This window comes from Maylandia zebra, linkage group LG12, assembly GCF_041146795.1.
Source record: "Maylandia zebra isolate NMK-2024a linkage group LG12, Mzebra_GT3a, whole genome shotgun sequence".
Lineage (NCBI taxonomy): Eukaryota > Metazoa > Chordata > Actinopteri > Cichliformes > Cichlidae > Maylandia > Maylandia zebra.
The window spans coordinates 35,019,543-35,047,154 of NC_135178.1; the positions used below are offsets into that span (position 1 = coordinate 35,019,543).

General features: G+C 39.0%; 3 protein-coding genes across 4 annotated transcripts; all 3 read right to left on the reverse strand.

Moving 5' to 3' along the window:
- Nucleotides 1-1,037: 1,037 nt before the first annotated feature.
- p2rx7 (purinergic receptor P2X, ligand-gated ion channel, 7) lies at nt 1,038-10,419 on the reverse strand. Its single transcript, XM_004555718.4, has 13 exons — nt 10,169-10,419; nt 9,440-9,587; nt 9,269-9,340; nt 9,047-9,119; nt 8,032-8,128; nt 7,421-7,501; nt 6,708-6,843; nt 6,058-6,194; nt 5,784-5,874; nt 3,625-3,690; nt 2,732-2,836; nt 2,525-2,632; nt 1,038-1,748 (listed from the first exon to the last, which is right to left on the reverse strand). The coding sequence occupies exons 1-13, from the start codon at nt 10,288-10,290 to the stop codon at nt 1,242-1,244; spliced, it is 1,743 nt and encodes a 580-aa protein (XP_004555775.1). The 5' UTR covers nt 10,291-10,419; the 3' UTR covers nt 1,038-1,241.
- Nucleotides 10,420-13,334: 2,915 nt separating this feature from the next.
- On the reverse strand, nt 13,335-17,002 carry LOC101482242 (glutathione S-transferase theta-3). The gene is made up of 5 exons (XM_004555716.6): nt 16,607-17,002; nt 15,968-16,055; nt 15,304-15,460; nt 14,401-14,577; nt 13,335-13,701 (listed from the first exon to the last, which is right to left on the reverse strand). The coding sequence occupies exons 1-5, from the start codon at nt 16,713-16,715 to the stop codon at nt 13,501-13,503; spliced, it is 732 nt and encodes a 243-aa protein (XP_004555773.1). The 5' UTR covers nt 16,716-17,002; the 3' UTR covers nt 13,335-13,500.
- A 760-nt stretch (nt 17,003-17,762) lies between these two features.
- On the reverse strand, nt 17,763-24,611 carry LOC101473401 (uncharacterized). Of its 2 annotated transcripts, XM_076891181.1 has the most exons (13): nt 24,541-24,611; nt 24,148-24,385; nt 23,867-23,973; nt 23,566-23,734; nt 22,307-23,222; nt 21,264-21,382; nt 21,053-21,175; nt 20,327-20,392; nt 20,117-20,205; nt 18,634-18,739; nt 18,331-18,436; nt 18,121-18,182; nt 17,763-18,027 (listed from the first exon to the last, which is right to left on the reverse strand). In XM_076891181.1, exons 3-13 carry the CDS (start codon nt 23,884-23,886, stop codon nt 17,935-17,937), a joined length of 1,869 nt encoding a protein of 622 aa, XP_076747296.1. In that variant the 5' UTR covers nt 23,887-23,973; nt 24,148-24,385; nt 24,541-24,611; the 3' UTR covers nt 17,763-17,934. The 2 variants fall into 2 exon arrangements, with proteins under 2 accessions (XP_076747296.1, XP_024660216.2); XM_024804448.2 differs by lacking the exons at nt 24,148-24,385; nt 24,541-24,611 and having other exon boundaries at nt 23,867-24,048.
- Between the last annotated feature and the right edge of the window lie 3,001 nt (nt 24,612-27,612).

Here is a 27,612-nt window from a genome sequence, read left to right on the forward strand (position 1 = left end):
TGGTCGCTGATTTGTTTTTGTTTTGTTTTTGAATGTCAGAAATGTATATTTGTGAATGTGGAGATGTTATATTGGTTTCACTGGTAAAAATTAATGATTGAAATGGGTATATATTTGTTTTTTGTTAAGTTGCCTAATAATTATGCACAGTAATAGTCACCTGCACACACAGATATCCCCCTAAAATAGCTCAAACTAAAAACAAACTAAAAACTACTTCCACAAACATTCAGCTTTGATATTAATGAGTTTTTTGGGTTCATTGAGAACATGGTTGTTGTTCAATAATAAAATTATTCCTCAAAAATACAACTTGCCTAATAATTCTGCACTCCCTGTAGATGTAGAAAAGCATGCTTGTGTGAATGGGTGTGAATGAGGAATGTTGTTTAAAACACTTTAAATGCTCCAGTAGGGAAGAAAAGTCCAGTCCAAAAGAACCAGTCCAGTCCAAATCATATAAAAAGGCACCAACAACACAAAAATAGTCAAGTGTTCCATTTTTGTGACATGAATTTGCTTAGTGAAGCCCAGCAGACTGCCTATATGGGCGCACCTGTCAGTAAGCTTGATAAAAGTTAAACTGGTCAGTTATATAAAAATGTACCCTCTGTGCAGTAGACCGTTTCTTTACATGCAGAATGAAATCAGGAGTACAGAGTGAAATGGCAATACTGAAAAACATAAACCCCAATAACACGATGACTTTCCTTTAACCCAAAAAACCAGCTGTTGTTTTTAGTCTCATCTGTGTACAAATGAAAATACACACTCAGGCTCCCCACCTTACTGCAGTTAGTGAACCTTAGCGGAGATAGGAAAAATATGTCAAATCTACTCAGGGCTGTTTCTCTCCCATCCTGGAACAAAACTCTCCATCTTTCCATATAATTTGATGAATGTGAACACATTCCTGGCAGGAGAAAATCTTTGTCTGAGCCCGATTAGAGTTATTCCTGCCCTATAAAGGCAAAAAGCAGCATAAAGAGAGAGAATGTAAGAAAAATGGCAGCCAAGCAGCCAAACGACTTGACAGATTTGAGAAAATGCAGTAATTTATTGACTTAGTGAAGTTTTCCTTCACCGAACACAAGCTGACAAACTGATTAAGTTTCATTTTCCGGACAAATGAGTAAAGTTGTTGCATTTTTGTTTTGCTTTGTAAGGCAGACAGTACATGAACACTGTTAGTAGGTCAGTTAGTGAGGGCTTCCCTGCTCTGTAAATTGAAAACACTCCTTTCATAGTTCTCCGTTTTCACAGGCTTGCATGGAAGTCATCTTTACAGGTCTGAAACCACTGTACTGTCCATCTGGGCTCGGGTACTCCCTCCTGATTCTCCACACGCAGCAGCTAGGAATGGCAGGATGGGTGTCATTGGGTGGGACCCCAAACCGCCAGCTGATGTACTCTCTGTAGGCACAGTGACGCAGGGCGGCAGTCTGAAGCTTTTTCACTGAAGGAGACAGGGGATCCTGGTACAGGAGCACTGCTTCCAGCAGGGAGCGCCGCAGCACCAGCTGCCCAAACAGAGGAGACGAGGTGATGCAGGTGCCCTCGGTCCGCCTGCAGCACAACTCCTCCTCTGGGAGGGAGGAAGGAGCACAGGAGTCACACATACACCAGGCTGGACGATGGGGTTTGGCATTTGGATCGGTTTTCTTGCCAAGGGAAGGCTGAACATCATCATTGGTGTCATCACTTGGCTGTAGGAGGCAGAGAATGGCTCTCAAGTGTCCTGGATCCTCCTGCAGAGATGAGAGCATCATTTTAAAAATCTGTCTCTACAGCAAGAAATAATGTTGCATGACATCACACACAAAAAACACACAATTAGGTTTTGTCATCATTTTTTTTTTGTTTTATTTTTTTAAATTGTGCTTATTCCGGTCCCTCAAAAAGGACCGATTTGCCTTAGGAGATAGTACCAAGTTCCTGGGATCACCTAAAACCCCTAAAACACAATAAGGTAGTGATTCATGGAGAACTCTGGATGCCTCAAACAAGAGGAATTCTTGGAATGTCCAAGTGAGAGAACTCGAGGCCGACCCAGGACACGTGAGAGGGATTGTGTCTCTCAGCTGGCATGCAAACATGTCTCCCAACAGAAGAACTGGTGAAGGAGGAGGTCAGGGTATCTCTGCGGATGGATGGAACTTCTTTTTGATGAAGATGCTCAAAACTTTCCTTATATTTACATCATGTGTCTATCAGATATAATTCAATTCACAATAGAATTTTCAGCGGTAGGGTATGAATTACGACCTCTTTGTGTTTTGGGAGTAGAAAAGACCTGCTGTGAGTGAAGAATGTGCTACAGGTGAGCACAAATATTATTCTCATCTCGCTGCCATTTATAATCTGGGTTTGCTCATATGGTGTATTTAAAAGCAGTTGAATTAGCCATTAGCATCTCCCGTTTCTTTCTGTAGGGTTGTATGTGCAGGCTACTATCAAGCATCTTTTTTTGTACATTTTCCTCATTTACACTTTGATTTCTGCACTCTGTGCTCTGTAGGTTTACCTTACGTGGCTGAACAGACATCGGTTTGATGACCTGTAAACTTTTCTTTTGTGAGCGTTTTACCAGTCGAAGGTTGTTCTCATCAATGTAGGAAACACAAAGGATGCACTGCAACACACGGTCACATGAAATAACATTAATCTATTACATTCTTTGTCACTGGTTCAGAGCTGCAGTAAACACAAAATCAAATCAAAACACCTTCACCTTCACTTGATCTTGGATTGATTCCACTTTCCTTTCAGAGTAGTTTTGACCGACCTCTGCAGAGTAACAGCTGGTTACAATCAACCAGTCGATCAGGATGGTTGTCTGGACGGAAAGACAGACTTTCACATAAATAGAGATGAGGGACACTTTCCTTCAGTAAACGTGAACTTTACACTAAATACGATAAATTACATTAGACATGTACAAAATACAATCAAGTTGTTTAAATCAAAATTAAGTCAAAAAGTTACAATTTGGACATAAAACCCACATTTATGACCAAACTTTTCTTGCCAAATTAAAAGGTTCACTTGCCATATGTAAACAAAACTAAAATTACTTAATTTCTTTTTTCTTTTTTTTACTGTGGATATTTGAAAGGTAAGCTTTTAACTTTTTGAAAATTTTATAAATTTTGTAAAATTTTATTAAAAATCTGTCAAAAGACAATTTCAAAAGTTTTTAAATAAGTTCTTAAAATGTATTAAATAATAAGGTAACTATGACATTCAAAGGACAACATCATGTAAAAATGTTATAAAACTATAATTAAGGTAAAAGTATACATACAAAAATGTTTCTAATGTTAAGTCTTACGTTAAAAGACACTCTACACATGAAACTTATTTGGACTTTTTACTGTGAGCAATTAATACAATATAAGAAGATTAAAATCATGTAAATTTTATGAAATCATGGATAACTTCTCGATTTTTTAATGACATTAATAAGCTTGCTTTGATATTTATGGTTGCTCCCCTGCATCTGCAGAGGAGTTGAATATATTTTCCATGCGCTGCACTCCCACTCTGGACTTTAACACTGAGTCCCACTGTGCTCACTCCTGAAGGAGGATAAAAGCATGAATGGACATGTGTGTGGTCTCTCACCAGGGCATAGTAGGACAGCGTTGAGCCGATGTAGATGATGAGTTGAATGAAGCTAAACTTTCCCGCCTGAAAAACAAATCACATTTTCCCCTTTACATTCTCCTCTCGCCAAAAATTTGGATATACTGACGCCAGAAATTCCCCAAGAGCAAACAGGCAAGCACAAATTGAGTTACTGATAAAGTACATCTTGTATGACTTGTCAGTAATTTTATTTCACTAACAAGATACAATGAATGAGTTTTTCGAGAATAGTTTGAAAGAGTTTTTCAAAAAATAAGTCATGTTAAAAAACTGGAGGCTTATGCAACCGATTTCTTTGAATCCAAAAATTGTTTGACATGCAAGGTCAAATGACCCAACTGTAATACATTATACAGTGAACTAATGGTTTGCAGAAAATCTGATCTCCTGGAAGTACATCTAAAATGACCACAATTTCTTCACACAAGACAACAAAATGGCAGGAAGCAGGTTCTATTACAGCTGTGTGAAGTTCAGAATTCAGAACATATCAGAAATGACTGGTATGAAATAGAAAGGTTAACTATTAACATTTACATTTGTCAGTGATGTTGACTGTTTAACGGAGCACCTCATTGCTGTGCATTGCCGTTATCGCCTTCTAAGTGGATTCACTGCTAAAAGAGGTAATAAAGGAAGCACTGACCAACAATCAGCTCTCAGATACTTCAGGGTCACTTCACTCATTTCAGAGCCTTCCTGAGAAAAGTTCACTTTTCAGCCACAGTCCTGGAACTTTTGTCTTAATGAGGGCTTTTTGATAAATTATTAAATAGGAGGAAAATATACGGTGGCCCTGAGAGGCCAAACGGACTTCAACTTAAGAAACACCAGCAAAAAGAAAAACGCTGCAAAAGCACACAAAACACAACGGAAATAGGAAAAGGAAAAACAGATTTCCAAAAGCACAGGGGAAGTGATTCTGTGGAGACAATAACCCGACGGACCAGTTGCAGGAACCAAAATATGCTAAGAATTGCCCTGGGAGACACTTAAAAGAAGTGGAGGATCTATCGGTTTTGTGAGGAAAGAAAAGATCAGAGGTAAGTGTGTTAGCCTAACTATTAGCCTAAAAACCCGTCATCAGTATTATATGAATCATGATAAAATACATCTACCATGTTTTGGGTTCCTGCAACTGGTCCGTCGGGTAATAGTCTCCCCAGAAACACTTCCGTTGTGTTTTTTCCTATTTCTGTTTTCTTTTTTTGTATATCCATTGTCGTTTTTCCTTTTTTCCCCCCTATGTCCATTGTGTTTTGTGCACTTTTACAGCGTTTTTCTTTTTGCTGGTGTTTTGTTAAGTTGCAGTCCGTTTGGCCTCTCAGGGCCACTGAAAATATATCATAAACTCACATTTTTCCCACTGGGAACCCATCAGCTGATCTAAACCAAACATTTCCCAAATTAGCATGCCAGTGTGGCTACAGTATGCAAGGACTATAGCAGTGCAGTGATTAAAACCGCTGCCTTGCAGGAAGCAGGTTGCTGGTTCAAATATCCTGGTTGGCTTGGGCCTTTCTGTGTGGAGGTGTGTACAGTGTGCTCCCTGTGCCTGCGTGGGTTTCCTCCCACAGTCCACAGGCATGCATGCTCGATTAACTGGTGGTGCTAAATTGGCTGTAGGTGTCAGGTAGTAGTGTTTTAGGTGAATACTGTGAGTGTTTTGTTCTAATATGATTTGTAATCTGAAGTTCTTTGACATTACCATGATCGATATCATGGTTTGGGTTTTTTTTTTTATGGTTTCTTGCTCATTTAATGAGAGTCATGCTAATATGCAGTAAAAAAACAACAACAAAAAAACAAAACAAAACAAAAAAACAACAGCAGCAGGAGCAGATTGATTTCTCCCAAAACAATCATCTCAAGGGGGGAATAATTAAACTATTCTGAAAACATGACAACAAAAGAGAAATTTTCAGTTTTGTTGTGGTGTCTTATATTAATATTGTATTTTTTTACTCCTCTGGGCCACAGTAGTACATTGTTAGATCGATTCAATGGCTCAATACTGTGATTTTCTAACGAACAGCAGTCTTACTCATTGATGAATTAATTGTTCTGCATTAGCAGTCAGCTTTACTTTAACCCTTTAACAGAGGGACGAAACAATAAGGAAATAAAAACCTCACCTGTCCGAATACCATGACATCAAATCTGATCCCAAATGCTTTGTAGAGTGTTCGCTCCTCCACTCCATTCACAGTGTTGTACTTTGCAAACCTGGTGAAAAAACACAGGATGTGACAGATACAATAACTTTGAAGGGCTGACGTAAATATTAAAGCAAGAGAAGGTTTGTCACCGCTTGTGTATAGCTTTAATTGTTTTCATTGTTCCTTTAGTGACTCTTGACTGTCCACTGCACACAGAGCACGATGGAGGTGACCTTTTACCTGCGCTCACCTGAAGTTGAGGCCTGGATAGCGCGTCTTGTTGCTCTCTTTTTCATCTAGTCGCTTGAAAGAGTATCTGGGAAGGCAGCGCTGCATGAGCCTGTCGAGGTTGCAGTCCCATTTGATCAGGATGCCGATGACGCCTCCCTGTGGTCAAAAGCGGGACTACAAAAGCTCAACATTTACAGAGGAAAACCCAGAACTGATTTTTTACATCAGTTCATGTTTCAGAATTTAGAGTTTTTATTGATTACTGTGCTTGTGTAATAAGGTATATTTTTCCCAACATATTAAACTTCAAACCTTCAAATAAGAGTATTTCTACTTATGTCTGAGAAAGAAAGAAAAAAAAGCAGGACAATAGCAGCAATTAAAACAAAGTGCACCCTGAAAACAGAACATAAAACAAAATTAAACTATTTCTTTATTTTTATGTCCACACACAGTTTGTTGTGGCAACGCTTCCTTTTCTTTCTTTCTTTTTCGCCCATCAGCGGTTTTTCATTTCTATTTGATGACAGAAATGGCTCACAAAGAGGAAGGATGTCCATTTTACTGACTTTAAAGTTAAAATCTCAGGATGGAGAAATATTGTGGTACCAAACCACTTGGGGATGAATTCTGCTTTCACCTGAGAGACCCGTGAACACATTAACTCACCTCCACTGACATCTCAGAGAACCTTTCCCCGGCCTCTCGGACGATGTCTCCCAGTCTGAAGATGGGGCACAGGGAGTCGTTTCCTCGGTGGCAGTTCCTCAGGTAGGCGTCGTTCATCTCTGGGAGGATGTTCCTTCTGTAAAAGAAAGAGGACTTCAATATTTAATTTAAAAATCTGAAGTTTCAGTTCCCTGGTAATGAAGAGGGTCTTTCTGAATGTTTTTTTATGCCAAATGCAAAATATTAGCATCATTAAACACAATGTGCAGTTGCAGCAACCCAGCAACAAGGAGCAAAGGTAACACAGCAGCATAGGGGTTTCTGTATGCATTTGTGCAAACAGATTTGTAAATGCATGGACTGCTGAACAGTTTTGCTCCTGCACAACAGCACAGTAAACCTGAAGTGAAACAACTGTGATCCAGTTTAAGTGATATAACATCATTGTTTTCATTGAAGATAAAGATCTGCAAGATGAACTATAAAAATAAAATAAAATAAAAAAAAATCTCCTTAGCATTAAAAAGAAATTGTCACAATGATCAAGTTCCAAGAATTAAAAACTAACTCCAAAACTGCTGATGCAAAAAAAAAAAAACCCTGAAAGAAAAACAAACTCATTGAAAAAATACAAAATCTCTGCATTTCTTAACTGAAGCAGCTGAAGGGGAGAAACTGAATCTGCTGTATCCGCAGGCACAGAGCAGTCTCACCTGATGTAGTTGAAAGCTGGGAATCGGATGTTGTTTTTGATGAGGACAGTGAAGTTCTCAGCTGCTGCCAGCAGAGCAGGTCTGCGTCACATGAAGCGATGATTATTAGCCAAAACGCTTTTGAGAGCAAACTAGGCCAATTAAAAACTGCTGGGAAGTCCTGTCAGCTTCTCAAAATGCTTCTTGCTCTGTATAATCCATAGATGTTAATATTTATATGAGTGGTAAATGTATGACTCTAGTATTCGAAGATTGTGTGGTGGTTTAAACTTGGTTTCTACTTATTGGAGGGGGTGTGATGGCATGTATTAGTATGTTTTTCTCCTGCTTTACAGTCCAAGCTTTTGCAGAGGACTACTTGTATGATGTGTCTTCCAGCTGTTATCATAACAGAGCCAAAGAGGGTGTGGAAAGAAGGGAACAAATCATGGAAGAATAACAGCTGTGTCTCTTGCTCCCGATTGAGTTGGTATAACCACTGCACAGTCTACATGCATCTAACTAGATGTTGTACCCATGTTTTTTAGATCGAGCTCACATGATGTGGCTGTCAGTGAACTTCAAAGACTTCTGAAATGTCACATTGTGTAGAAAAAAAACATTTCTCTTACCTTGGAGGAGTCGATCTGGTTTCGATCGGACACCACGCAGAAACTTCACAGGTTTTCTTCGATAAATCAAACTTCACACACGATCCCGTTTGAATCCCTGCAAAAGGGAAGCAGTCGTATAAACCCTAAAGGATGTTTGATTCCTACAGCAGACTCAGAGCTGCACAGAACTACAACCATCTGAGCTGCAAACCAGAAATTATTAATTTCTCTGATTTCTGTGGACACAGGACGTCACTCTCATTTTGGGAACAGCACAGGGATCCAGTGGTTAGCAGAGTCACGTCACAGTGGGGCCTTTCTGTGTGGAGTTCTCCCTTCACATTGGGCCTGTGTGGGTTTCTCCCAGCTTCCTCCCACACAAAGATATGCATGTTAGATTAACCGGTGATTGTAAATTGGCCGTGGATGTGAGTTGTAATGTGGGAAGTAACCATTATATAATATAAACACATGGTTAAAGGTGCTTTGTAGTCTAAAGCACTTTGAGTGGTCAGTATAAAATGAAACATACAATATTTTTAATGCTGTGTTTTTATGTTTTGTTACTCTCGATTGTCTCACAGTTTCAGTAAAATGGTTTAGCTGCTCTACTGTTGTCTATGAACCACCTGAAGTTAGTTTTACATTTCTAATCTTTACAGAAAATCTATTTAAACTGACAAAAGCGGGATAAACTGACACCAACAACGTGTCAGTTTATCTTTTAATACTTAATGATGTCTTTATTCTTAGCTTCAAGCTTATTTATTGCTACTGAATTTCTAATTAAATACTAATTAAAAACTAAAGTTGGATCAAAAACTGCAGTTCCCATATCACTGGTGGAGGCTGACTCCAAGACTGAGTGAATCTCCATAGACTCTCATGTTAAAATGCCCAATTTTAAAGTAGAAACAAACATGTTTAAGGTGAACTGGACCCCTTCTTGTTTGCTGCCCTTCTAGCAGCTAAAAAACCTGCAGTCTGTTGGCCCTGGACATGAAACAAGGTGTATTGAAAGAAGTCACTGTACCGTGTTTCTGCTGGTCCCAGGCTCCTTTCTCACAGTCCTTATCAGTGTGACAGAATCTGCCTTTGAGAGGAACCTGAGAAATAGACAGTGCAGAAAATTGGAGTTACTCTTATTAACAACATCTTCTATTTACTGTAGTCTTTGTTAGCAATACAATATGTGATGTCATTAAAACAAGATGAACACAGATAATAATAAAAAATATAAATGATGAAAAAGCACCTGCGCACATTTCCCCTGCTTCTGATTCTTTGTCACAATTGCGTTGGTCACCACAAAGAAGGTGTTCTTCCCCTACAAAGATTTTTAAATAAATAAATAAAGGAATTTTTATTTTTAACAACCACAAAAAAAAACCTTCACAGCTCAGCACCCAGAGGATCAAGTTCCCACCTTCCAAGGCCCGCTGTAGTCCACCTCATCCCAGACCATGTTCCCGACCTCGGGCAGGGGCGCCTGAGCCACACCCTTTACCTTTGTGGTAACCGAGCTGACCACCAGGTCAAACTCCTGGTACTTCCTGTTCCATAACATCATGATACTGCAAGATAGGAAATAAATGAAATTTTTAAATGATTAGAGCTTGGGGATTATGAGTCACATTGTCTGGTTTAGAGGATAAAGACTCAAAACTGAAGGAATACGTTCAAGTTGTAGATATTTACCGGACACTGATGGTCAGCTTTTTGTAGCTTAACCAGTTTTAGGCACAAAAAAAGCTGCAATTAGCTTTTATGGTGATTAATCAAAGGCCATTTTGATATCTTCTTGTCTAATAACAGAAAGGTCATGTTTTCCTGCAGCTGTCTCTGCTACTAGCTATGCTACTAGGATGTTTGGTGGGAAGCAACAGAAATGCTCCTTTTCCAAATGGAAATCAATCAAAATGAGTTAAAAACTTGCTGGATATGAAATTTGTTCCTCCACTAATTGAAGATAATTTTAAGGATCTCAAACTGGAGTTCAGACTCGGTCAGATATTCATAAACGATCACTCGTGTCTGTTTCTCCCTGCAGACGCTTCGAGCTTTAACGGGACTTGTGAAAGTGCAGAAGTGAGAAGTGTCAGCTGAGCCGCACTGTGCGTGCGTGCGTGGGCTCAGATATTTCACATCCACTCACCAGATGAAGAGCAGAATGGCTCCGTTCAGACTCCACTTGAGTGAGCCGAGCCGGACGCTCTGGATCCGGACCAGCTTGTTGGTTTCATACTGACACAGAGCGCGCAGCCTGCAGCACGGCATGGTGATGATGGAAAGGCGCTCCGGGCTGGATTTTTAGGACTTTTTGTCTGATTTCTGTGCGGAGGAGGAATCTCTGACTCATTTCTCAACTCCTCTTCCTGTGTGGATGGTCACATGGCCACACTTCTGCAGATGCACCATGCGCTCTCACGGAGGGAATTAAACTGCAGCGCATGTCACGATATCAGGATTTGTATGTCTAACAAATGTAAAAGGTAACCTAGACATCCAAATTAGTTTTCTCTGTCGTTATTTAGTGTTCCAATATTAATGATAGCCCTTAATTTCATTTACTGGGAAAAGCTTCCTACGGTTCCCAGTCTCATTCCCCTCCTAGATAATTTGTTTAATCTGTTCTGCTGATTTTATTTGTGATGTTTAGTTGAAATGTTTCCTGTAATGAGGGATCATTAAGTCTGATATCAGGCTGCTTTTGACTCTTTTTAGCGCGAATTTATGAGCTCAGGTGTGTTTATTCTATAAAATGTTTGCATGTTCATACATATTTATGCTTTTTGTTGATTTATTTTTGATTCATCTTACTGAAACTGCTGTTTTGGTTTTTGTTTTGTACATGATAAAGGTCGGTTGGACCGGAACGCTGATTTAATAAAATAATAATAAGCGAGAGTGTGTGGAGGTTAGAATTTATCATTTATCCTTTTACTAAGACTGCAACGCACTTATTAACTCACAACCGTCACCGAGCAGCTTAGAGATCAATGTGCACAGATGGTTGAGTCTGAGCCGTTTTCAATAACTGGAAGTAGCATACAGGACATATACAGGATGTTTTTAAAATATGGAAAATGAAAAGTGACACAAGAATAAAAAATCATTAAAAAGTATTTTAGCTTTTCCATGTTTGTTATTCCACTGCAGTTGTGAATTGCTGCTGCACCGCGCAGCTCATGTTGTTGAATATTTTCTCAACAGTTTTGGAAAATATACGTTCATATTTTTAGTAATATATAATTTCAAAACACAAAATTAACCAGGTCTTTTTGTGTGTGTGTTTATTTCTCGTCTCTCTTGTGAACAAACTTACTTGATTTTTAGAAGAAGAAAAAAAAATCGAATTTTTCCTTCTGGCGTTTTGCCTTTGTCCACCTGCCTGTGTACACAGAGCCAGACGAGAGGAAATGCTGTGCCACTGCTGACACTGTGTTTGTGTTGTTGTAGAGGAAAATACATTTACCTCTAGACTCATTCGATTGTTCTGTGAACTCATAGTTCAAAATCATGAAAGGAGGTTCAGGATGCAGAGGGGATCGGGAGAAACCACTTTAGGACTGTCAGAAAAGTTCCAGATGAGGACATCAAAATGATTTTTGAGAGGACGAAGAATAAAGAAGAAGGTGTGAAGCTCTTATGTTCAATGTGTAACACAAACATGAAAAATAAAGGTACCAAGACTTGAATCTTTCTTCTGTTTTTTTCTTCGTCTTTTAAATAAACGCCTTCCTGTACTCTAGATGGCAGTGTTGTCTCGAATGAGTTTAGGGGACTCTAATCAGATCACTGTGGAAGGATTACCTCTCTCTGTCTCCATGCAGGCTTATTAAAATTATTTTTAAAAATGTATTAAATTAAAAAATACCAAACTGAAACTTCTTTCCATGCAGCAAAGAGAGAAAACTAAACAGCAACAAAATGAAGAATTTGGTTGTTCCATGTTTGCTTATCTTCCAGATAAAGAGCTTCTTGTCCCCAGCAGGACAAATGGATTGTTGTGACGGGACAGACTTTCCCATGAGGAAACAATGAAACAGTCATGTGTGCAGAGCTGGAATGTCAGTGAGAACATTTCACTCAGGTCAGGGTTTCTATCAGTGCATTAAATGTCAGACCTTTTCCTTTCCATGCAGTAGTTTAAAGCAGGAACTATAGAGCCAGTATCATATTTATTAAATGTGCCTTTAGCATAAATAAGATCAAGGTGGCATCCAGAATTGAACCAAAAATCTCTTGATTTGCAGTCAAATTCTCTACATCTGAGCTCTACCCTACATGTCCCCAGCCCTGTGCAAGCCCATCATACAGTGTGGGTTACAGCGAGCCTGAAGGCAGCACTTTCGTAATCATACAGAGAAGAGGACACACAAAGAGCTCCAATCCTGACATCTCTTCTCTTAGTGGTATTAAAAGTATCACAGAGCCATGGCATCCCCTCACTGCAGGATTCAATAATTCATTTTATTTGTACATTTTGCCCAAAGTTCCTACATCTAATTTTCCAAAAAATAAAAATAAAACATGATGCCCCCTCTCATATCAGAATTACAGCTCAAATCCTGTTTTCCCTCAATTTGAAATTTTTTTAGAATCTACACATCTTACACAATATTTTTTCATCCTTTTAAAATTAGATCTAACCTTTTTGCTTTAGACGTCCCAAACAGAGTTCCATCAAGACCCTCGGTGCATGAACGGAGATGGAGACTCAGCTGTCAACCTCTCCAATCATGCTATAAGGGACTCTTATTTTAAATCCAGGGGCAACGTTTGAGTTTGTTGAGAAATTTTTATAATTTGGCTTTTTCTTGGTCATTCATCTTGTTTGAAAATGCACGTGCGTGGTGTACAAACATATGCAAGAACCTAAGCTCGTGTCAGTGTATTTAGTTTGGGATATTTTTATTACTGTGTAGAATTTATCTAAATTGTGAAGCATTTTTTAACTGTAAGTAAAAAAAAAGTGATACTGAAATTAGGTTATTATTGTATTTTTTAAAAGGCTGCGGATCTCCTATGGTGAGCATCAGTTTTCTTAAAAACTCACTACAAATGTTTGATTTCAGACGTTCACTGCTGGAGGATGGTGTCTGTCAGTATCACAGATCTGTGGGGGAAAAGCTGAAGATCAGGTTTTAAAATATTTTCTGGGGAGGATAGCCTTCTTGTGACCTTATCTTGACTTTGTGATAGCCACGGGCTTTGTTATTCAAAGTATTTCACCCGTTACATTTGTCTAAATGGAAAAATGTCTAAATCTGTTCTTACATAAGAAGTGATTTCCAGAAATTCTGTGACTGGCTGACAACTTAGTTTTAATCAGATGTAAATTTATTTATTTTTTCTTTGTACAAAGTGCAGATGGTTAAATGCTCATGATTTCTTTAAGTATGAAAACATCCCAATAAAAACAAACTGGACTGATCAGTCCGACCAATAAAGTTTGATTTTGTCGGTTTGCATACAGAAACCTCCTCAGTGGAAAAGCTTCTGCAGTATAGGTTTAAGCTGGGCAAAATTGCCGCTGTTCTTCAGCTTCTGTGGCATGTTGCTGGACTTCATGAGCGCCTCGTGAGCTTCTTCAAATAACTTCTCACCGAGCTCTTTCTTCACTCTGTCCCTCCAGGCGATCAGCTTCGGGCGACCTTCAAACCCATCAAAACCAGTTCCAAAAGGCTGCAAAACAGACAATAGTGCAGTTATATTTGTGGAAATCAGCTGGCAATTGTTAGAATTTAACAACAAATAAAAACTCAGAAGACAAAATAAAGTTAGAACAATCCGAGCATATCATTTTCATTCAGACAATTCACCTGATGGACTATACTGCAGTTATGACTGTCTGCCAGCTACACGCTTATCATCTGGCCCTAATGTGCTCCATGTGAAGCAGGCTTAATGTAGGAGTGGCCCTAATTTAAATATGGTTTTATATGCTAGACATGCAGATGAGTTGAGGTACTCATCACAAACTCATCACAAGTCAATGCTGCCAGTCAAGGCCAAATGTTGTCCATGAAAACAGTTAGATACGACTTTTGACCAAGTCCAAGGGATTTAGACCCGGAGTAAACTGCAGTTTAAGACAACTTAACTCGACCACAATGGACTGGTAACACAAACCAACTGAGCACAGTACCATGGATATGACTAAACTAAAGACTAAAGATTAAAACCTGTACACACGAATGATTTCAATTGGCTTAAATGTGACAAGACTCTTGGAGAAGAGATTTAAAGCTCCCTCTTCACACACGCTGTGGGAGTTTAATGTATACGCAGTATTTACTTATAATTTTAGTTTTAAAATTAGTTACGACAGGCAAAGTAGAAATCCTGCGACAGAAGCAGCAGTAGTGATGGAAATATTAGTACCTGCATGATCTCCACTATGGCCACCACATCAGCCACAGAGATTTTGTCCCCGAGGATGAACGGTTTACTCTGGAGGAATTTCTCCTCCAGCAAGTTGAGCGACTGCTTCACATTCTCAACAGCAAAGTCCATCGTCTCCTTCGGGATTTCAGAGTCCATGACAATCTGATACAGAGCCTGCCATCACAGACACACAGAGATTAACTGTTGGCACCGGCAATGCAGTCAAGAGCCTAAGAGAGGTAGTTATTGCTGATCCAAAGAAAGAGCTTCAAACTTTTCTGTTTAGTTTTGTTTCTGTTTTTCTTAGTTGACTCTTTTAAATGTTTTTCCGTGTGGAATGTGCATAGATTTCCAAATGTTCTTTTGGATATCGTTATGCTTAAAATCTTTAATTGTTAGTGTCTGACTGCCAGGTGGTCATAAACTCAACATTTACTGGATGGACATTCATAGCACGCAGAGGATACACTTTTTGACTTTTCCTTTTGTGGCACCAGCAGGTGATCCTGTGAAGTATCTCAATATCCTGGCACACTGTTTACTGGAAAGTATTACTGTAAATATTACAAACAAAACATTGTACTAATGGTGCTTATTCTGTGGTTTTTTTTAGAAGTGCCAGTTTTCAGCTCAGCCACCCTGTGTCATTTAAACTTCATGCAAAGCTGCTGACTTTGTGCCACATTGTGCCTTTCTCTGAAAGAAGAGTCAACTCTAAATTGGTGCAAAAGTCTAAATCCAAAGTGAAACTGGTCCACTGAAACGTCCAAACAGACGTGTCAGTGGGGACCGTAAATCATATCATATCTACAAAAGGAACCAATCAGACAAACGAGGCTGATGAAATGTGTGTGTTGAAAAGCGTCAGGTGAGGACAGTTGATTGAACTGGGACACGAACCCTGAGCAGGAAGACCTTTGAACAGTGAGTTCTGAGGTTCATGTGCTGCCAGGAGAAATATTCGTTCACACGTGCTCGCTGCTGCAGATCAGCAGGAAACCAGTGATCTGCCACTGACCCCGAGTATTTCTGCATAAGGTACTCCAAGATCGCAGTACTGCAACACAAGAGAGAACAAAAACAAATGATGTTTTAACCCCTACTTGCTAAAGTGCTGAATTTAACGATTCTTAATTATCTTTTAGTTTGAGAAACTCTGTTTTGTAGGTTCAGTTTTAGCATTTAGGATGTCACAGTCCTGTTTTTTGAGCTGTAAATGACCATATTTAGATTACTCTCACAAATATCTGCCAATTACTGCCAAGTATCAAACAAGTGAAAAACTCAAAACTCACTGAGCAACACTGAGGCATAGACTTCTTAGATGTACTCTTAGTACAATTACAGTAAATGCACAGGAAGCTGTTTAACGTGGCACAGAACTGCATGCACAATGGTCCAAAAGGCACAAATGTGGAACATGTGATATTAGCTATGCTGCAATCTAAGTAAAGTATGTCAGAGATACAGGACAAGTAAAGTATTTCAATTAAATTATGTATATAATTATATCATTTAAATAATGTGTAAAGAAGCCAGACCAAAACTCAGACGCCCGATGTACCTCTCAGTCAGAATGAAGCCTCCATCCTTCATGACAGGAACCTTTCTCACGATGCTGAGGTCCCCAAACTCCTTGCTGTACTGCTGCCCTGAGACAAACACAGAATCCATGCACACGTTACAACACGTTAAAAAAACAGGTCTAGACTGCACAACTCCATAAATTGTTTCAGAATGTGGGAAAAGAGATCAAACAGACTAAACTGTCTGGAAGCAGAAAGCATTGCAATGTTTCTCTGTTCCTTTGTCTTGGGTTTTTCTCTCTCCCTGTTTTACTTGCTTGAAAAACGTCCCTGTCTTAAAGAGTCGGGTATCTCAGAGTTAACAAAACTCTTTCTGGGTGAAATGTGAAAAATGTAAACTGATATCCCAGAGGGAGATTTTGTGAATGTTAGCAATTACAGCACAAGTTAAAAGCCGTGGGGGCATTCATCTCCTCTGAACTCTTGCGAAATCCTTTTCCAGTCCAAATTATTCGCAGACAAAGAGAACAAGCGGAGTTCAAAGTCTACAGATCATTTAGCTCTATATTTTTTTCCAAAATATACAAATGCTACTATTTTAGAATGTGAGCTGAAACTTTTACAAAAGCATGCATGAGTCAAATATAAACTATCATCTCTGTCCCCAGCAAGATTACCTGTGGCAAGGTCGACAACCTTGAACTCAAAGGGAATCCTGAGCGCTCTGGCAAACAGAAAGACAGAGCGGCAAGGTGGGGATATCAAATCGAGATAGAGCTCCATCATGTCGGAATGTGACGGCTGCAGATGCTTCCCTCTGTGTTGTGGCTACTCTCCTGCCTAGCCTGATATAGTCTATCTGACCAGAACTCCGCCTATACTTGCTACATGACCTACTAACGTTTAAGTGATAGTGATCGTTCAAAGTAAGCAATGGTTGAGCAATCTGAGCTTTGGTCTCAACTTAACCAAACATTTCATGAACTCTAGTCACTTTTTCATCTACTTTATGGGTCTCTTAGCTCAGCGGTCCCCAACCTTTTTTGCGCCACGGCCCGACAATATTTTCACGGACCGGTCGCGGATAAATACAACAAAATAAAACTAGTACAGTGCCAAAGTAGTTACCCCCGTCAAAAATTGTTTCCCCATTCACGGGAGCGCGCAAAGTAGGAGGAGCCACTTGCCCAGCTCCGTTCTGTATGCTACTTGTCACTGATCTGCAGTCGACGCGATAAAGAGTAAAAGCTGGAAAACAGCAGACTCGATGAATTTAATATTAGTTTCGTGACATTGTAATGTGCCGTGTGGAAGACAGTTTACCTTATACTGTACACTGAAATAACCTGCTGGGAATACTTTGTCTAGAAAAAGACTTTGATACTATAATACTGTAAAACCAGATGCGATCATGGAAACACGTCGCTCTCCAGTGAATTTACACTCGGTTTACATTTTGTAGCGAAGCTATCACGAATGAGTTTATTTGCAAAATCAATCTCAGTATAACCAATAAGTACAGTAACTTTGGAGAAGATGTCTTATTCACAGCAAAAGTTATGGAGGGATACAGATTTTATCAGGATGTATGGCATCGGCTGCCAAAATGTGTGCCCCCCCCCATCTGTAATCCATATTGCCTTTGCCATCCCAAAGGGTATATTTGCCAAATAAGTCACAGTATAACCAATAAGTACAGTAACTTTGGAGAAGATGTCTTATTCACAGCAAAAGTTATGGAGGGATACAGATTTTATCAGGCTGTGTGGCATCGGCTGCCAAAATGTGTGCCCCCCCCCCCCCCCATCAATAATGCACCTTGGTTTTGCTATCACGAAAGAGTTTATTTGCAAAATAAATAACAGTATAACTAATAACTACAGTAACTTTGGAGACCATTTGGTTTTTTTAGACTTCTTAATTTAACATCTACATCTATATATGTAGATATGTGTTCTCGACAATGTGTGCCATAAGAACACTAGCTGTGGACCTTTAGTGTCAACTATGTACAAGCGAGACAAATAAACACATCTTCTGGTGGTGGGCTTTTCACGCAGAGCTGGTGGAACCACTGCAAACACATCTCAAACTGAATCTGTAAAAAAATAAATAATTACAAATCCCAATGTTAAAATTTCATTTATGGGAATTGATCATAACATTTAGCAGTCTTTCTTGATGTCATTACCCATTTGTTGTCAGTTTCATGCTCTTCTTCCCCGCAGAAATGACAGATGTTTGTCAAGTTATCTGTTTTAAAAAGTGAAAAAATAGCACATAGAGTATACTACCTACTGCACTTATTACTTCATTCAAACAACTATATGGTTTGTTTCTACAGCCATCATGATGAAAATATTCATGATGTGAGAACATTGAATGGTGGAAAATGAGTTACCTGTCTCTAGGAGAAGAGTGGTGGCAATTTGCAGCCTGTGTGTGTTTATGGCCTTTTTTGTAGACGGAAAGTCTATTGACTCTTTTCGCAAGATCTTTTCAGCAAACTGAAAAAGAGATTCTAAGATGACTAAATAGGCTAATATCGTAAATGTTATTTTATAGTAATTTGTTTCCTGTGAATCAATTTCTTTCTTTTATTGTGTAATTATCTTATATTCCTTTTCCTGTCATTAACATTTATTACAACACAACATTTCCAATATTCTCGTATATATGTATGTATTTCGGTTAAGACTCGTACTTTCAATGCAAAGACTCCACATGAGGTAGCGTCCACTTGTTTTGGGTGTTTGACTGTGTCACAAGTCCATCTTGAGACGTTGCATCCTTTTTTTCGCATGAATGCCCTGAAAGATAAGTACAATAAAAACAAATAACATGTTTTAAAATTTTGGTGACACAAGAAGGTGAACAGTGTTAGGTATTTTAGTACCATGGTAGCATTTACTGGATATTGTTTTATAGTGACATTATACAGGAAAACTCTGTCATTCAATAAGGCCCCTTTGTTTTAGTTATTTTTCTCTTTGACCCAAGAATTGATGTGTGAGAATCACAGGCTGGTACAAGGTTGAAATACCACAGAGATCACTCCCTCAGCTACATTAGTTTCTTAATCTTTTAGACGCCTGTTGAAGGCCAAATGGTTTGTTTCAGATTTCACTAATGAAAGAACTCTTCGTTTTGTGTCTTGAAAATATGTCGCTGAGATAATCACAATTGTAGCTGAACTGATACACTACACAAAGGATGCTTCTTCACCCAAGGGCAGGAAGACGCTGCCTTATCTTGGTCTGTACTGGTTTAAACTGATAAATCTGCTGTCTCATGAATTTTACCCTCTATATAAACTGTTGTACTTGTGAATAAAGTTGAGTCAATTTGGGAAGACAATCTAAAGCAGTCTCTGTTTTCTTGTTCTCCCAAGCTGCTCCCGAGCTCGTACTAACACGCTGAATGGCATGCTTGAATATTGCTTGAGAATATATTTGACTGTGTTACAGACTAAGGGACATTCTCTGCTGATAGGTGAAGGTACATTCTCTGCTGATAGACGTCCACGCCTCGAAGGAAGTCGATCCACGGATTAGGCCCTGGAAACCGTTTCCTTCAAACAGTATGGAGAGCTTAAGTGTCTGTTGAACATCAAGTTAAGAACTGACCACACTGTTTTGTTAAAATCATTACTTTTTAAAAGTCTACAACGCATTTCCGTGGACAATTACTTGTGCTTTATTTTTCCCCGTTTCCGCCCATGATATAGAAATCAATCACTTACACAGTACACTTTGAAGAGATGTGGAGGAGGAGCAAAGATGAAATTCACACATGTATAACCTATGTGAAATTATTTTAGACATTTGTCTGATGTTTTAGTGCTAAACCTCCGCAACACTTTATGCGACTACTAAACATTATTCTCCCCGTGCTATATTTTCTAATGTAAAAACATCATCTCATACAGACATCAGGTCCTCAAATAAACATTGAAACATGGGGAGACGTCTCTGTAAAGGCAAAATTAACCCATAACACCACAATATCAGAAGGCCAACACAAAAATTCAAACCTGTTGCTGCTATTTTTTTAATTTTGAGTGCCAATTTTTTTTAAATTTTTTTTGATTGACATCATACTTATAATTGTCATAATAAACACAAAAATAACAACAGCAACAAAGCGTTTAATAAAGGGTCAAAATAAATTTCAACATTTATCCTTACCTTGTTGATTCCAAACAATTTTGGATACCTTGTTTAGTTTCTCCGAGTGGATCAAGATACAGTGACTTCTTTTCTTGTGGGTAAATGACCTACAGTAAAATTATGTGGAGAATTACATGTAATAATTCAAGACTTAAGATTATCTGCATGCCATGCATTTGTCTTATAAAACTGATTTGATGAATATTGTAAATGCAATTATTTTTTTACCACTAATGTCCAGTGATGATGTTCATTTACAATTCCCAGAATGACTTCATGCTCCATGGGTTTGCTCTTAAATTGAAACAAAACAATAAAAATATTCACTTCAGAAAGAAATGCAATAACATGTTGTTTAGAGTCCTTTTTTATTAAAGCCATTTATGATATATTATATATCATCCACTTATAAAGTACTCTGCGACAGCCATGATTCACCCCTCATTTCTTTAACCTGTGCAAGAAGCTGGACTATCTTATATTTTTTATAAGTGGTTTTGCACATTACTTCCTCCAAGACTAATAAAGGTCTTTCTAAGGATTTTTTTTGGACATGGAGTTCATTTTCAATCATTTTCAATGCGATCCTTTTACCATCTGCAGAATAATGTTTAATGCTTTCTTAAGCCTCTTTAACAGTGACGTATGAATCACTTGATAATAAAAAGGTACCTATTAAAGAGATGAAGCAGTGTTGATGATTTCAAAAGAGATATTAGCCCAAATGTTTGAAAATCTCAAATCAAGCATTGATTGGAGTGTGTACAAAAAGAGGAGGAAACCAGACAAGCAGAGAACAAAAGAGAACTGTCAAGTCTAATAAACTATCCACATCTACTAACCCCAGTCTCAATCATTCTTTCTGCATAAGCTGTTATCCAATCTAAATCTGGATGTGGATATGATCTGAGATACTTAAACAATACACACAAGATTCTTTCTAGAGATACCTACCTTGAGTCTTGGAGCTTTTCTCTTCCAAATGGCAGTCATTGAAAATGAATCAATGAATGCTGCTTTTGCTGAATTATGACGATTGCATTGTCTCACCATGATCGCAAGATATGCATTAATAGACTGCGAATACAAAATGTAAACATTTGTTAACTGTTGTCAATGAATAAAACACTGATAGTTGCATTGTTGTCAGTAAAGATCACTGTACCTCACTTTCCAACTCCATGTCTGGACCAATTTGTTGGATATCCCAGTAGAATAATTTGTAAGCACCAATTCTGGAGAGTAGAATGTGAGGACTCTTTCCAGCCCAGGCATCCATTATATCTACAAAAAGTAATGAGAAAAAGAGATAAGTCAGCAGGACTAAATGTAAATCAAAATTTCAAATGCATAATTTCTTATGTAGTTGTCTGACAAAAGACGTGTTTCAGGGTAAATACTTTTAAGACGCTGATAAAATGGGCACATGGTTTAACATTGTATTTTGTAAAAAAAAAAGGAGAACTTAAATTTGCTTTTATTTGGGGGTAAAGTTACACTTGCAATGTTCTACAAAGAAATTTAAATAAATTCATATTAATAAAAGAAAAGAAATTTAAATACATAGCAATAGAAATGCTCTTGCCCCCTATCATATCTTTTTTCCAGCAGAAACACCTATTACAACAATTTTTTAAAATTATGTTTAGTTGAAGCTACATGGCTAATTTGAAGAATCTAAGATATAAAAAAATATTTTTGGTTCTTTCATACTTTTTGGTTTACTACATCATTTGTGTTAGGGTTAGTGCTCCATATGTGTCCATTCATAGTTTTGATGCCTCGAGTTCTAACAATGAATCTACAAAATAGACAAGGAAATTAAGAAGCAACATTAAAATGAAGGTGTGTCCAAACTTTTCACTCTTAGTGTACATCAGATGTACAATATCAATCATGAACATTCTGGGTTACACAACAACAAAAGAAAGATTCACAGTTTTGAAGGACTCACTTTTTCATTTGTGTAATTTTACACATGTGGCTTACATCCTTTTACAAGTTTTCTATAATGTTTTGCCCCATGAATGTTTTTTTAAAGCATTAACATATTGTTAAATTTAAATATTCTGTTAGGAAATATACCTAACAAAATCTTTTTAAAGGTGTAAAATTTCCTATGCCATGATCTACAGAGTACTGAAACAAACACTGTCATAGGAACAAAAGTCCTTTTTTTAAAAATAAAAAAATAGTATATTTATTTACATTTCTCTGCAACTGTTGGTTCTATGGTTTGTGCTGTAGATTGCTGGGCTGTAATCTGTGGACCTGAGGCTTGTGTGGTTGTAGCATTTGGAGCTGTGGTCTGTGAGGCTGGGTCTGCTGTTGTGGTTTGTGAGGCTGGGTCTGCTGTTGTGGTCGGGTCTGCCGTTGTGGTCTGTGAGGCCTGGTCTGCTGTTATGGTCTTTGAGGCTGGGTCGGCTGCTGTTTTGGATTCGGTTTGTAGAGCTGTAGCGTGTTCTGGTGCTGTAGCACTTGTGGCTGGTTCTGGTGGTTCGTTCACTTTCTGTGCTGTTGCTCCTGACTCTGGTTCTGATACCGTTATTGGTATACCTTGTGGAACTGGAGATGGATGTTGTGTTTGAACTGGTAGTGATGTAAGTGATGCCATTGGTGCTGTAGCCTGTGTAGCTTTAGGAGGAGGTGCTGGTGCTACCGCCACTGGTGCTGCTGTAGCCTGTGAAGCTAGAGCAGATGCTGGTGCTGCTGGATCTGGTTGTGCTGTTAGTAATGTGGCTGCTGTTTTCTTTAAACCCCGGTGTGGCACTCTTGGCATGCTGTCTTTGCTTAACTTTAGTTGGTCAATATTTACTTTTGGAATGATTGTCCCATTGGAATCCTGAAGATCTGCACTTTTACCTTGGATTGCTGTAATAATGTAAGGGCCTAAAAAGTTTGCTTCAAGTTTCCCCCCTTTCCTCTGCTGGCTTCTTATGTTAGCTCTTAAAACTTTGTCACCAACTTTGAAGACGACATCTCTCTTCATCATTTTTATTTTGCCCTTTGTTTTTTCCTGAGCTTTGACCACGTTGTCCTTCACCAGTTCCAACAGTTTTTGATGCTTTTGAATGTCTTCCGACACCTCCTCCTGCCCCACAATGTCTTCCACAGTCTCATCAACCTTTGAATCAAAAGACATGTCTATCATTACTATAATTTGTGTACGATACACAGATAATACATAAAAGAACTGAGAAATACAGTGAAAATTTACATTAAGTGTCTTTGGTAAGGTTTTAAGACACAATGTATTTCTGGCAAAGCTTCAGTGTATCCTGGAATTGATTGGACATGAAGAAAACTGTTATTAAGGGGTGGAACAATCCATAGAAATATTCAGTGTTGTTGTCCTTTTATGGCGGTGACATAGCATCCATTGAAACTGATCTGCCTGCGCCTCAAAAACTAAAAAAGTTTCGTTGTGTGGGATTTCCGTGTAGTTTGTCACAGACAAAAAGACATACCATGAACTCTTCTGGGATTTCGGAAGGATAGCGAGCCTCTCTGCCAAACATTAGGTAATAAGGCGAGTATTTGGTGGTCACTTGTTTTTTAGTTCTGAGTCCAAACATTACAGCATCCAGGTACTCATCCCACATTTCTGGTTGGTCGCCAACGACTTTACACAGGGCTCTGACAATGAAAGCACATAGAAGACATTCATATGAAAGATCATTTACATTTTTTAATAGTTTAATGTCATGCATTAATGTTTTGTTTGAAGGGAACCCCCATAAATGTATAACATGTACTCCAAGAATTTACCTCTGGATGGTGCCATTCATTTTCTCCACCAGCCCATTCGTTTGAGGGTGATAAGGGGAGCAGAGGCTTCTTTTAATTTTTAACAGTCCGCAAACCCTTTTGTTGAGCTGCAAAAGAAAGTTATATACACTGGCTATAAGCACATTACAATAAGAATTTAAATAAACAGCTGTCATACTAATATCTCAACAACAGATTTATAAAGACCAGAAAATTAACCATTTTCAAAAAATTATTCAAATATGAGTTCACATATTTTTGCCAAAGACTAAAGTAGTTACAGAATTGACAAATTCTTTGCCTTGGTAAGTCAGTAAAAATCCTTTTCGGGGCTTCGAACTGGTGGACGAATTTTATGAGACAGTTTGTCACTTCCCCGGCTGATTTTGACTTTAAAGGGTATGCTTGTGGCCATTTTGTAAAATAATAAATAAAAACACATATGTATTGATGTCCATTGTTAGTTTCAGTAGGTTTTCCAATGAGGTCCATCCCAACCAGTTCAAATGGCTGAGAGACCTTAAAAAGAAAATCATAGTTAAGTTAATAATACTGAAATTACACAGAATGCTAGTCTACTGTTATAATTTTTTCAAGTATATAATCAGTAGGTTTCTAAGCAATGAAAACATTGTGTGATTAAATGTGATTATTTGCTATGGTCGATGACTAACCTTTATCGGAATGTATTCTGCTGGTTTTTTAATTGTTGCAGCACTTGCCTGGCAAAGTGCGCACTGTGAAACATAATCAAAAATAAAAGCAATTCAATAACAAACACAATAGTTGATGATCAAGGTTTACATAACTTATTTTGAGAGATACAGAAACATTGCTGTGTTCCTCTTAAAATAATTTAGCAGTAGTCGAATTACATAGAGTTTGTTTTGGAGTACCCACCCAATTGTTGATGTCCACTGACATCCCTGGCCAGTAGAACCGCTTTGAAATGGCTTCTCTTGTTTTTGTTTGCCCGCAATGGGCCCCAGTAGGACTGACATGAAAATCTGAAAAAATTGTGTTTGCCTCATCAGCCCCACAGACTACCGTTGTCTTTATGGTTTTGTCTGTGCCTTTGTAGCGCCAGTAAAACAGCTGCTCCCCTAAACATAAACAAGAAAATAGAAAAGTTTATTATACCTGTTTAAACCACGACAGGTCTATATGTGGTAAAAGTCATGACAATACATCTTGAATGTAATGAATCAATTATGTATGTGATATAATTTTGGGGTGACTATTGGACTGGTTATCTATATTTATGACAGTATGACTACTTCAGAAACCAAAAAGATTATGCCACACACAAGACTGTATTACTGATACTAAAAAAAGTGATGGGTGTGTAAAGTCATTATGACTAATGGCCTTCAGATATAATGGATTTATTTTTAATGCAAATATCAATTCGAAGTAGTTTAATTCCAAATTTCCTGCTGTCAGTAATTTTCCACATATGTAATTTAAATAACAGTGGGTACACCTGCGTAAAAGGGTGTGGCACATACCAATCCAAAAGTAATTACGACGTAATATATTGTAGTTAAGCTATAAAAAGACAAAAACAGTTCTTAGTTAACGCTGTTTAATTAATAGCAAACCTTAAAACTTTTACTTTAATAAACGCACATGTGCCAATTAACCGGGGTTAACTAGGTCAAAGAAAGGTCAAGCTAATTAAATCGGTTAGTGCAAATTAAGACTACACATTACGCCATTGTATATGTATTAACAATGTCAGAAGGAGAGAGGCACTGAGGCACCGTCTTCCGCCCCCCGACGCTCCTGCTGTGCCTCCTCCTTCTGACAGGAACTGCCTACAGAACAAGCATGAATGATGCCTGAGTGGACACACACAACTCACAAGTTCCTGGCTCTGTCGGCTCCTCTGCAGAGGGTTTCCCTAAGAAGGTGGACCTAGCAGGGTCACCGGGGGACGGGGAGCTGTGCCTCACGGCCCTCACTTCGTCGGAGAAACCCTCATGCAGAGTTCAGAAACTTGTGTGTTGAGTATGTCGCTGTGAGCCTCCACCATTTACTGGTGGGTGCAGTCTGAACTGTCTAGAGACAGACCAGACCAGCTGCACAACACAGACACTTCAAACCTGAGGACAAAAACTATGAGAACAGAAAAAGGAAAGGAAACTTAGCTTAGAACCATGCAGCGCTACAGGAGACGGCAGCACTGCAGAGGTGAGGACCGGCACCTGTTTGAAAGAGACAAATACACACAAACACACACAACAACAGACGAGAAACAAACACAGAGAGAGGAAAAAGTGGTTATACAGAACTTGAGGACATTACCTACATGTAAATATATAAAAATAATTATAAATTTGTTGGGTTTTCTTTAACAATGTCAGAAGGAGAGAGGCACTGAGGCACCGTCTTCCGCCCCCCGACGCTCCTGCTGTGCCTCCTCCTTCTGACAGGAACTGCCTACAGAACAAGTATGAATGATGCCTGAGTGGACACACACAACTCACAAGTTCCTGGCTCTGTCGGCTCCTCTGCAGAGGGTTTCCCTAAGAAGGTGGACCTAGCAGGGTCACCGGGGGACGGGGAGCTGTGCCTCACGGCCCTCACTTCGTCGGAGAAACCCTCATGCAGAGTTCAGAAACTTGTGTGTTGAGTATGTCGCTGTGAGCCTCCACCATTTCCTGGTGGGTGCAGCCTGAACTGTCTAGAGACAGACCAGACCAGCTGCACAACACAAACACTTCAAACCTGAAGACAAATCTAAGAGAACAGAAAAAGGAAAGGAAACTTAGCTTAGAACCATGCAGCGCTACAGGAGACGGCAGCACTGCAGAGGTGAGGACCGGCACCTGTTTGAAAGAGACAAATACACACAAACACACACAACAACAGATGAGAAACAAACACAGAGAGAGGAAAAAGTGGTTATACAGAACTTGAGGACATTACCTACATGTAAATATATAAATAATTATAAATTTGTTGGGTTTTCTTTAACAATGTCAGAAGGAGAGAGGCACTGAGGCACCGTCTTCCGCCCCCCGACGCTCCTGCTGTGCCTCCTCCTTCTGACAGGAACTGCCTACAGAACAAGCATGAATGATGCCTGAGTGGACACACACAACTCACAAGTTCCTGGCTCTGTCGGCTCCTCTGCAGAGGGTTTCCCTAAGAAGGTGGACCTAGCAGGGTCACCGGGGGACGGGGAGCTGTGCCTCACGGCCCTCACTTCGTCGGAGAAACCCTCATGCAGAGTTCAGAAACTTGTGTGTTGAGTATGTCGCTGTGAGCCTCCACCATTTACTGGTGGGTGCAGTCTGAACTGTCTAGAGACAGACCAGACCAGCTGCACAACACAGACACTTCAAACCTGAGGACAAAAACTATGAGAACAGAAAAAGGAAAGGAAACTTAGCTTAGAACCATGCAGCGCTACAGGAGACGGCAGCACTGCAGAGGTGAGGACCGGCACCTGTTTGAAAGAGACAAATACACACAAACACACACAACAACAGACGAGAAACAAACACAGACAGAGGAAAAAGTGGTTATACAGAACTTGAGGACATTACCTACATGTAAATATATAAATAATTATAAATTTGTTGGGTTTTCTTTAACAATGTCAGAAGGAGAGAGGCACTGAGGCACCGTCTTCCGCCCCCCGACGCTCCTGCTGTGCCTCCTCCTTCTGACAGGAACTGCCTACAGAACAAGTATGAATGATGCCTGAGTGGACACACACAACTCACAAGTTCCTGGCT